At 36.8% G+C, this 12,317-nt stretch overlaps 1 protein-coding gene across 6 annotated transcripts in view; it reads left to right on the top strand.

Moving 5' to 3' along the window:
• The window catches only part of EFCAB7 (EF-hand calcium binding domain 7), a 29,745-nt gene extending 18,874 nt beyond the window's left edge, over positions 1 to 10,871 (top strand). For all 6 annotated transcript variants that reach the window (XM_074906052.1, XM_074906050.1, XM_074906051.1 and 3 more), the window contains 7 exons: positions 466 to 575; positions 1,567 to 1,724; positions 1,926 to 2,059; positions 4,134 to 4,282; positions 6,134 to 6,343; positions 8,880 to 8,987; positions 10,063 to 10,871. In XM_074906052.1, the coding sequence (XP_074762153.1) occupies positions 466 to 575; positions 1,567 to 1,724; positions 1,926 to 2,059; positions 4,134 to 4,282; positions 6,134 to 6,343; positions 8,880 to 8,987; positions 10,063 to 10,137 (944 nt within the window). In that variant the 3' untranslated portion in view covers positions 10,138 to 10,871. The remainder of the gene's footprint in view (positions 1 to 465; positions 576 to 1,566; positions 1,725 to 1,925; positions 2,060 to 4,133; positions 4,283 to 6,133; positions 6,344 to 8,879; positions 8,988 to 10,062) is intronic.
• Positions 10,872 to 12,317: the final 1,446 nt, after the last annotated feature.

Here is a 12,317-nt window from a genome sequence, read left to right as displayed (position 1 = left end):
TACATCTTCTGGTACCCCTAGATTTTGCACATAATTTGAGTTTTCAGTCAAGATGAGTTTAATAATATTTTACAGAACATCAGAAGAGAATGATATTTGTTAACATCCTTAACTGCAAATATCTAGTAGCCTTAGTATAAAGAAAAGTAGTAAATGATAAAGTGGTACTAATGGTAGGAACAGTGAAATAGCTTCCTTAACTATCAAAGGTTTTTATATTAGAACTATTAATAGTAATCATTGTAAGACAGTCACAAGACTTGGAACAATTTCTCTGATTGGCCTAAATAGGAAGGAAATCCTGATAGCATAGAATGATTTTTTTGTTTGTTTGTTTTTTTCCCCATCTTACATTAACAAGGATCAATATTATAAATACCATGGAAATACCTACTTTGGGGTTCAAAGAAAAACAATTTTGTGCCATTTATTAAGCATTGATGTTGGGAATGTTTTTCTTTTTAGGCAAATCTGGTCATTGGTTGTCAGTGGATACAGCTTTGTATATTCTGAAGGAAAACGAAACCCAAGAAAATCTACAGCTTGTAAGCTTTACTGAACAACAAAACAAAGAGGTTAGCTATTTTTGTTGTTTTCCTATCTTAATTGTTACATCTTTAAGGTATATGTTAATGCCACATGAGTGAGTTCCCATGTGTTTGGAAGGAATTCAAACTACACCTAATCAGACTAGAGGAGAGAAGAAACACTTGTTCTGTGCACGTTCCCTTTCAAAATTGGCAGAACTTAGGTAAGATGTAGTACTGTCTTAGTTGGGCCCTTTGAATGGGCTGAATTGCGATTCAGCCACATGTATGGAAGTTTAATGAAATTCTTGTGAGGACCATATTACCATGTGGTGTGTTGGCAAGTCTTGCTGAGTTGTTGGTTATCTGTCTAGATACTTTGTGAAAACTCACTTGTATTCCTGCACCTTCAAAAACAAAATTTCAAAGGTAAAATTTGACAGAATTTCCTTCAATTTTCTTTCTTCTTGCCATATATATGAACTTCATAGTGCACAGAATAGTTTTCTCTTAAGGCAGAAATAAGTGAGGAGAAATGGCAGCATGAACTTACTTCTCTTTTCCAAGCCACAGGGAGCTCAGCTTGCTTCTTAAACCCTAAGTCACTTGTGACTTTTTACATTGGAAGTTTTTGTTGCTAATTTGAACAAAGCTCATAAATCGGGGAGGAAATTAAAAACTGGTGGGTTTTGTCAGCCTGCTTCTGGCTGCTTTTGTTTTAAAGTTTAACAATTAAAGAGTGTTACAAATCTGAAAAGTGATAGGACTGTTATTAGACATTTCTAGTAATGACTGTTCTCCCCTCATCTCTGGTCCTGTATGTTTTTCTAAGTTTTATTATAACCAGGAGATTCACTAGTTTTTGTGTCTTTAAAATGGCATCATAGAGCATCTCACTGTAGACATGTTTTCATTAAGAAAAGAACCTAGCATTACCAGTGTTTTCAAGTAATTAATCACTTTTGTTTGAATATTGCTAGTAATAAAGGTATCATTTGAGAAGTAACTTACAAACTTGTCTCTCTTCCTTTAAGAGCAGATGTTTGGATGGAAAGGGGAGCTTGGATCAGGAATTTACTGGCTACTCCCATTCACAACAGGCTGTAGGTTGAAGAAGGTAAAAGCACAAATGACTGGAGAAGCAAAGCTGGTGTATAGAGGTGAAGATGGAGAGCTGGCTCTGACCAAAGAGTTCCGGTGAGTCATGTTCCCAAAGAGGCATGGTAACTATTGTAACAGTGTGTGCTCCAAATAACATCTAGCTTTTTAAAAGCAGTATGTTACTAAACTACTGTTTGTACAGAATATTCTCAAATAGACTGAATGGTTATCGACAGTATTATGAAACAGCAAAGCAAACAGAAGTATTTGAAAATGGTTCTGCCTTTTTCATCTTAGAGCTGCTTTGTCGGATATATTTGAAACAATTGATTTGGATGGAAATGGCCTTCTGAGTTTGGAGGAATACAATTTCTTCGAACTGAGAACTAGCGGTGAGAAATGTGATGAGGAAGCATGGGCTGTGTGTAAGGGTAAGTTCACTGCTGTGCTTGATACAACTAATTAGTGCTATCAATCTCTTTGGAGGCTGTTTATAGCATCCTACTATCTATGTAGTATAGAAGAACTAAGTAGCCTGTATGAAGAACACATGTAGATATTGTTCTCTTCTCCTCTGTTTCTCTTTTTTTTTTTTTCTTTTCCAGTCTCCTCTCCCTTGTTTTGCTTCATTCTGGTTTGTGTGCCACTGACCTGCTGAGAAAATTCTTCCCATTTCTAATTGCAAAGTTTTGTAGGTGAAAGATTTTGTAGCTGCCAAAAACTATACGTTTTTGAATCATGGATCATATGGTGAATTAAACTGTAACAGGTATTCATTTAATCAATCTCTTTTCTGCAGATCAAGCTGATAATTGTTATCACAAAGTGTTGAGAGGGACATTTAATTAATGTGTATATGATGCTTTAAAAATGGCATCTAGAACTTATGATGATTGTTCAGAAAACTAGACATTAGAAAATACCGATTGCAACTATATATCTTCTTCAGATATAAGCAGTTTTTCATTAAAAATCTGTCTTTTGAAGGTTCATATATGATGTGTCAATTTGTCCATATTGTGCTATATGACAGCCATGAGATTCTGACACTTCCGTGAGCGAGATAAGGAGGCTGGCAGACCGTTAAGACTCTTGCAGCTGTGCTTTTGTTTTCTGCCTGCTGATACATCTCATGGGTGTTACTGGACATCTGGCCAGCTTGTAGGTGCAGTGTTGGGCCATAAATGTCAATTTTGAAGAAAAAAAGGAATTCTGCGGCATTGCTTTAGGCTTGCATGCACGTATTTACCTCATAACAGGGCTAGGAGAATTCAGCCACCAGTGACTGTAGGCTGCTTTAATAATACAGTGCACGAAAGCAGTGGTTTCAAAGCGTGGGCAGTTTAGCTGCAGTGACAAACTGGAAATTCAGAAGCCACCATATGAAAATTAGAAGTTTCTATAAGAAATGGAGTTTTTCTGTAATTCATGTCTGACGTGTCAGTATGGCATATCATTGTACATAGGCCTATTTCATGTTTGATATGATTCCTGTGTAGGCTATTACACCTTGCATAATTTGGGCCAAAATAGAGCTAACGAATCCTGCTAATTGTTTCTCCTCAAAACACTCTAAGATACTGGACTTTTTCCTAAATAATGGGAAGATCATGCAAAACCACTTTTTTCTATAGAAGTTTCTTGTCCCTTTCATGCCTGCACGTGCTATTCCCCACTTCATGACTTTCAGTGTTACACCTCTGTGCACTGGTCTCAACATAAGTAGGAGGGATGTATGTGTGTGTGAAGTGTGTAAGAGAGGAGAGAAGAGAATATGGTGAATGTTTTACCAGGCTATTAATCAGTTGAAGAGTTCAGACGAATATCATAAATCTTGACACCAAAGTTCAAGCTATCTATTACAGCATCTGTACCCTTAGATAGATTTATTAAATTGGTAATCCCTTTTTAATAATATATAGTAAAGATTTAGCATTGTTATGAAGATGAGAAAACCATTTTTAAAAATCTCTGACACAAAGACATTTCAATTATGTGTTTGCTGACATTAGAGGGGTCGATCTATGATATTCTATCTAGAGAGGGGTGTTAGGATTACTGGCATTTTATTGCTTTTTAGGAACTAAGTAAATCATTTCTGTAACAAGGACCTCAAGCACTAAGGGTGCTGGCTCCAGCAGACTTTTAATTTCCCATTCCTAAAATACCCCATTCTGTAAATCTCAACCACAACAAATACTGCTAGCAAAAAGAAAAAAAAAAAAAAAATCAGTCAGACTCTTTCTGTTTTGAAATCTCACCCTCTTTGGGGCTATATAAGGGGCCAGCTGTTTCTAGTCACATCTAAAATCCACAGGGAAGCTCTGCAAAGAGCATGTGTCTGATCAAGGACATTCCCAAATAATATTGGAGAGCCTGAGGCTGCAAGGTGACTCCATCTTTGAAACCTCATTAATGTAGCTGGGAGTTTGGCTTTGGAAGGATAAAGGATGTTTGCAGAGAGAACAGATGTTGAAGCGCTACCTTATATTTCTTTTTAAACAGAGAATTTTGATATGAAGAAGAATGAACTAACAAGACAAGGATTTATGGATTTGAATCTCATGGAAGCCAATGACCGTGAAGGGGATCCTAGTGACCTTTGGGTCACTTTATTGTCGCTGGGCTACAATAAAGCGTTAGAAATGACAGAGGTATGATAGCCATATAGCAAAAATAACTGCTTCACATACAACTTGCCTCACGTGTTTAACTGCAGTACTGTTCTGTCTGTCACAAATTGATTTCAGTAGGTCAGTGATCCAGTCCAAACACTTAATACAGGGTTTACACTATGACTTTCAGTCATTATGGTATCCTGTTTCTTAGGGTAACGCTGACATTGTTGAAGGAGTAAATCTGCCTTTTGCTTTAGAGAAAGCCAGTATTCTGTGGGGTTGTGGAGGAAGAAATCTTGGGTTATATCCATTGAAAGAATTGACACACCTTGCTGGTGGGAAGCAGTAAGAAGACAGTGATGGTAAACTGCAGCCTGTTAGCAAACCTACAAAATGCAGGACTTGCTCTGCTTAAAAAAGTCTCTTTCCTGACCCAGGCTGCAACAGAAGTGGATAAGGGTAACTTTTTTTCCCCACAATTCAGAATTCATCATTTTCAGACATGGCTATTTTTGCTACTGTTGCCTTTCACAACAGTGTCTGAAGGTATTCAACATAAAATTTTAATGCAGGGGCTTTGGGTGGCACATTGTTTACTTTACACGACCAGGGATTATGTTTCTGTGTGCTTATAGATTTTTAAAATTGATTTTATTTTTACAGAAAGAGTATCAGTATTGCTGTTAATACTTCTCATTAAAGAGGATCTCTTTAATGAAGAGAAAAAATTATTAAAAACTAAAGAAAACATTAAATGTGCAGATAATTATTTAAGCTTCATTCACAAGATAATCAGATTTTTTTAAAAATCATAGTCTGATTATATTATTTCTTTAGCTTTTGTTATATTAAATCAGCCAAGGTAGTCACCATATAAAAATACATGTGTGTGAAACAAATATATACAGAACCAAAAATACTGAATGTGGTTGAGAAACATCAGCTGTCTCTCAGTGAAATTCTTGAGATCATGGTGAATGATTTCTTAAGGATGAGCACTGTCTCCTTTTCCTGCGAGTATGGTTAGGAGAGCAACTACGAAACTGTCTTTCTACATTTCAGACGTAAGAGGGAGCTGTTCTCTAACAAAGAAGATTTTTGGGGAGGTTTTTATCAAGTTAGAAATTTCAAAAAGGTATTTTGTGCCTTATACTAGCTGTGGTTCGTGGCTGTAGTCTTTGCTTTCCAAAGGACAACATATCTCTCTGAACGCTTTAGTCATTCATCTACAAATGTACATCTGCTTAACTTGTGTCTATAACTTAACCCTTTAATTCCTCAGTTCCAGATGCTTTAAGAGATTGATATTTCAGGAACATTTAGCCTCTAACAAATTAAAGACAGAACTTGAGAAATCCTGGTGGTTTTCAATGGCCATTTGAAAGAAACTGAGGTGCTATTCCTGAGTCTAAGAAAAAGCAGACTCCTGGCTGTTGCACATACCAGTCTTAACCAAGATACTGTAAGAACAGAGTGCTTAATGCAGCATTGCAGATATTTTAAATCTCTATGAAGTGGCACAAATAGCAAGAGTGTGACAGGTGAAGAAGACAGGTTTATTTCAGACCCTGAAATACATTCATACTTCATCTTAATTCCTGTACATTTTGCTATCTGAGGAAGTATTTGCTATGTTGGAGCCGAATGCACCAATGTGCATATTGAGTGTACTGTGACTGGCATGAAAAATGTTCATTTGTCCTGAGCTTTCATTTGGTTTAAAAGATTGTTGCAGGTCTCAGGTTTTGAATATTTAACATTCAGCGACATACTTGTATTTGGGTAATTCTACTTCAGAACATATATGAAAATACTTAGGAGCTGTGGATTAAAATCTGAGGGGAAAAATCTACAGATAAAGTGATGATAAAACTTTCTCCATTGCAGGCATGCCCCTTTGTCATTGACATCTACGCAGAAAAATGCAAACCTAGAATTAAAGCCATATATCTAGACGCAGGGAGCTCACAACTCAACAGGGCTGTTTGCAAGTCTGTTGTTAATAAAGGAGAGGCCAAAGTAATGGATGGCTGTGAAAACATAATCGTCTATACCTACAAAACGGGCAGGAGAATCACTTCTGTCATCGAAAACAAGGTATGGCATGAGACTCCTGTGAGGTACTTTATGGTAATGTCTGTTGTTATTGTTCTTCCCTCCTTGCATCATTTTTGAGAATTACATTTTCTGATACAGAAACTCAATATTGGAAGTATCTAGTTAATTAAAAAAAAAAAAAAAAGTGCCTGATGCAAAGCTCTTTTTGACATATGACTCAGACTTCAAAACAGTCTGGAGCAGTGCTCTTGGAAGGGACAGCTTATTATAATGAGGCAAGCAGTTTTAAGAATCATATAGAATCTGAATATTTGTTTGTGTTCACATTCCAATTCTTCAAAATTTTGATAATTATTAGAAACATAATATGTTCATAGTACCAGGAAAAAAAAATACTAAGCACAGGAAATACAGTTACGGGAAGAGCAAAGACTCCAGCATTTACAATATTTAATGTTTTCAGTGTGTACATGAAAGTAAAAGAGCAGTGATTTGCATTGATTGTTGTTTTAGAAGCATATTATGGATGAATTGTAAACTGGCTGGCAGGACTGCTTTATTACTAATTCAACAACTGTAAATCCAAGCAAAAGTGGTTGGTGAGAAGCAGAGATTTTAAACCTTCTTGAGTAGATTCTAATGAATGTGCTGTTCATCCTCAGTTTCATTTATATCAGGAGCCGTGCATAAATAAATACAGTGCAGTAAGATGCTAAACTTAAGATGCTTTAAATCTTGAAAGATCACAGCAAGAAGTATATTTTTAAATGGACAAGCATGCAAAAGGGTGTAGGTTGGTGGACTAATATTAGGACCGAATGCCGAGGCTCCTTGGAACTACGGGTTTAGATCTGCACTTCGCCCTTTAGGGTAGATACGCTGGAGTTATTTATATGTTTGGGGTATGTCAGAGAAGGAGATGAGGGCTGTACTGAGGCAACCGAACGCTGTCTGATTAAAATCACTGACCACTGCCATTTATACCATTTAGGTTCTATAAATACCTCTGTTTGGCACTGAAGCAAATAGTTGCACTTCCCTGAAAATCTGATTAGACTGGAGGCTTTTTTGGATTCTAAATGTGTGGAAAGAAATAATAAAAAGGCAGTTTTATGCATCCGTTGTCTTCTAAGCTTCCCACAGTGCAGGCAGTCTGATTATATCTTCAGTTATTGTACTGATGATTTCAATGGAAATAATTGTTTCTTTGTTATTTCTGTAATTAAATTAAGGAAATATGCTAGTTCCTGAGGGATTCCATTTTAGCCTTGCATATGCATTTAATCAGTAGGTTAGAATCAGTTGTCTGTCTTCTAACCCTCCCTAGTCAGGGTGTGAGCTGGAGAGGTTGAAAGACCTTGTATTCAGAGCCTCAAATTTCTCAGGGAGTGAGCAGTATCAAGTCTGTTAACAGTCTGCCTGTTTATATACCAAAATAAATAGTTAATGAGGCATTTCCTATCATCCAAAGCACAAACTTACTATCCTATACCTTCTGTGCTAGGTGAATGTTTGTGACCTTATTCCTCTTACCATAAGTATCTTCCTGTACTGGTTGATTCTTTTGTTTGCCTTTATCTCACTGCCACGTAGAAATGAGAACTTCACCGAAGTGATGCCAGAGCAGCTAGACAAATAAGCGGCTTAACACTAGATTGTGTTTACATTTCTGCAACTTTACCATATTTCAAAAATTACCATATCTGCACCCTGCTGTTCACAAACCCTTTGTACTGTAAGCACCAGAAATAGATCTTTTTTTTTTTTTTTTTCCTTCAGGTCAGTCCTTACCAGTCTAATAGTAGCTTCTCTGCTGCGTAAGGCTGATTGTGTAAAGTAACCGTGTTTCTACTCCCTTTCTCAATACAGAGAGATTGCTGGATAGCGTTGTCCAAGTATCAAACATCTCCCAGCATCTCTGTCTAATTGAGATTTATCTAGAGACAGCTGAATAGCAGGGTATAGTAGCATGTCCCTAGGTCTTGTGTCTGAGTATTGCCTGGGATAAACCGGTGGTTAAAGAGTTTTCTGCTACCCAAGCTTTCAGTTTTATATATTAGATCCTTTTTACACAGTTTAAGCAAGAGCATCTGTTCTTTAAGTGGTTATATTAACTTCATCAAATGTTTTTTAAAAATCTCTATTAATTAAATCTTCAGGAATGGCCTGTAGGGGATGTTGCAAACAAAAATTTGGCGAGCACTCAGTGACAGTTCTCCAGACTTCTGTCCTAGCCTCTAACGATTTGCAGTTCAAGGACTACTTGAGACAGAAATACTTTATTTGCACTTAAAATCTGGTATGAATTTGTCCAGTCACCTTTTGAAACTCTGTAAGTGCTTTAAGTATATTTAACAAGCCTTAAATGACTTTTGACAATGGATCTGGGCTCTGATGCTAAGGTACATTTGAAACTGTTACTCTTCAAGGAGAGTAGACATCAGCACCCTTAAAGCATTTCGATCCTATAAAATAGCCAAGTCAGAGGAAGTAAGAGCAACGTGGAGTTGTTGCATAAAGAGCAGCCACTTAACCATTAAGGCTAATGGGTTCCTTCATGTTTTTTCATTTGCAGTCTGAAAACAAAGTGATTATTCATGTCAACAATGAGCAGAGTAAGAACTGCCTAAGTAGTAGGGGACTTACTGTTTTTGCTGTGGAAGTGGCACCAAAATCCACAATGGTAAGATTTTCATTGTTTAGCCAACTTAAAATCTAAGCAGAAAGAAAAAATCACGTGATATCTTTACAGTTCCCTTTTGCAGGTGTTTTATCATGGAAATGAGCTTGTGGATAGTGGTGTCTTCATCACCAGTACAGATCAGATACAGTTCTAGATATTTCAAAGCTGAACATGTACTTGATGTATCCATGTTTCCCTGTGCAGATAAAAGTCCATCGTTGTTCTGTTTTTCATAGGAGTGCCTGTTTCAGTTGTCCATTCAATACATGTACCATTTACTAATATTGTTTTTTAATGTTCTTTTTTTAAGGTTGTATTTTCTTTTTTTTTTTCTTTTTACTTTGCAAATTTTCATCAGATGTATTGATGTCTGTGAGAAACAGACCAAGCATGTGCTAGTCAGAAACAAAAATATATGTAGTGCATTCCTTACGCACAGCGTGATTTGCAGATGGCCATTTTTTGTTAAACTTGGGGATCACGTTTAGCCACAAGGCAATTTGATTTGCAAATCCCTATTCCAGAGCTGGGTGGGCTTTTGTGAAAATTCTAAATGAAGGTTCTAAGGGATAGAATGAGATTGAAAATGCATTACAAATGCTGTTTTTCTTAATTTCTGAAGAAAATCCAGTTTATATTAGTCTAAAAGTATGGTCTCTTTCTTTAAAATAAGAGGCATCTGAACTATTTTGTATTTCACAGCTTTCCAGTGTAGATGCATTCAAACCCGTTGTAAACAGGTACAGTCCCATGACACAGGCAGGGTTGGGGCCTATTCTAATATTGCTGCTGACGCTTTAAATACCTATAGCTGATCCTGTAAAAGGTTTTACTAATTTTAATTTTGGCTTCATTCAGTAAAAACTGTAGGCTCGGTGTCCCTTATGGATATTTTGCTGTCATGCAATTACATTTTTGAATCCCAACTGTTATTATAGATGATGAATGTTCAGCATTTAACGTTAGCGATATAAGTACTGAAACAGTTCATTCTGCTTACATAGCACTTTAGGTAACATACCCGCAGTTCTCCAATAAACAACTGTTTCACCTCTGTTTTCTCTCTTGTATACAGGTTTCTCAGCATGTGATGCCGCTGAATGAGCAGGAAGAATGGTTTTATAATTGTGTGCATTCCCTCGTACGTTAAACTAGTTAGAGAGATGTTTCTTGGTAGCATTCAGACTAAACCAGGAAATATTTTGGGCAGCTTCTAGACAAATTGTAGTCTTGTCCTTCTCAAAAAGCTGGCATACACTTACACTTTGCAGTGTTTGATTTGTTAAAGCCAATGAATCACGTAAGTACTTACTTGTTTCTGGTGTCACACTTCTGCTAATGGCTTTTAAGAAACGTATACTGATAGCTTAGGGATGGAATAACTGTACGTATGTTAAATCCTTTGAGAGTAGAGTATTCATCACATACAGTCTAACAAAATACATTAGCATGAAAACATTGAGACACAGTAAAAATTAGTGCTGTTCGGTAATATGGCTGACAGTTGTAATACAGTTTTATAAAGTCAAGTTTCCCTGAATATGCACTTGTTTTCTATAACATGTAATGTAGGTCCATCACATGTTGGAACTGCTTCGCTGAGGAAAAACTTTGTTAAATGGGTCTGATGGATTCCTAATTAAACATTCTTGTGGTTTTGACATGAGAAGTATAAAGGAGTAGGGTTCATTTATGATTTAATTTTGCTACCTGGTACAGGATTTGGTTCTTTCCCTTTAATTTTTTTTTTTTTGTCATTTGAAGATAATACTCATCTTACACTTGTTCTGAGTAATTACTGCCTGGTTTTTATACTCCTTTATATAAAATAAAGTCTGTCTTTTCATATACAATAAAGAAATAACATTATTTGAGGAAAATGAATGTTTATCTTGGGCTTCTGTCTGTTAACAGGAATTATTTATTTTCAGGTTAATTATAGTAATTATTAAGTAATGATAGTAATTATTATTAAAATAGTCTCCTATTATTATAATAATAGGAGGCTAAAGTCCATCAAGCTGCAATAGCAATGAAAACCAGCTTTGATGTACTAAAAATATTCAGCCTGTTACGTTTTTCTGGTTCCTCTAAACGTCTGTTAATGTGGAAAAAAACGGTGACCCTGGCCACTGGATGCTTAAAAAGTGTCTGAGTTTAAAATAGACATTAAATGTATGTGACCTCATCTGCAAGGGCAGCAAGTAGTCTTGAAAAGCTATATTTATCTGCCAACAGCTCCTGCACTCTGCTGTTGCTCTGCTGTAATCATACCCTGGGCAAGTAAATGTCAGGTACAAAACGAGAGCCCTGCTAGAGGCTGGCAGTGATTTACACACTTCAGCAATTGGTGCTCGGGCAGGTTTATTGGTGATCTTTTAGTTTTTCTTTTTTTTTTTTTTTTTCTTGTTTAATTCAAAAGTACAGCAGATACCGTTTTCATTTTCAGAATTGTCTAAAAGCAGTGGAAGTCGTATTAAGAGACTTCACATACTTGGTAATTTCTAGCAGATAGTTCTGTAAACGCTGCCTCAGGCAAGGTGTGGGTACATCAGAAGATCCTAGTTCCCTCTCTAAGAAGGAGCTGGGAAATAATGACACGCTCTCAGTACAATGCAAGCACTCCATTATTTGCATTTCTTTTGTTTATAAAACCAGCCTTGTTAGATGTGGCAGGAATTCATATGCTACTCTCTGCATTTTAGGAAAGGAATGGTTAAAACTGAAGTACTTAGCTGAGAAATCATTGCATGTGAAAAAACTTGGTTTTGCTGCAGGTAGGGTCTAGTTAAACATGACAGAGCAATTCACAATGGAATCCTTTTTTTCTTTTCTAATCCTCTTGCTGCTAGGAAGAGTTTCACTATCTAATTTTTTAAGTGAGACACAGGCTAGCTCTCCATGGTAGGTTCTACCTTTCCTGCCCTGGAGGAGATGAGAACGGAGATCTGTTGTATCTACAGAATCTTCCCAGGTTGGCTCCAAGATGAGGTAACACCAAGGCGGGAAAACATTCTAGCTTTTCTTTTCAAGGCTGAACACAGGTACCAGCCTCTTTTCTTTAGTGGGAGACATTTGAGAGAAAAAGCATCTCCTAACACTGTAATCTGAATTTCTGGAATGTTACCTTTCTTTTGAGAACTAGACCTAGAATAACAAAATGCACCTTCTGTCTGACTTTTTTTAAGACTGGCTTTTCCTGACCACCTTGTGGGGGGCATTGGGTGGGTCTCCTGCTTGTGTCGGGGGGGTCAGCAGAGGCCCCAGGGTGACGTTTTTGTAAGGGCCTGTGGTGACATTTTTGTAAGGGCCTATGGTTGACATCCCATT

Source organism: Athene noctua, chromosome 5, assembly GCF_965140245.1.
Source record: "Athene noctua chromosome 5, bAthNoc1.hap1.1, whole genome shotgun sequence".
Classification (NCBI taxonomy): Eukaryota; Metazoa; Chordata; class Aves; order Strigiformes; family Strigidae; genus Athene; species Athene noctua.
This window is presented reverse-complemented; position numbering and strand designations above follow the sequence as displayed.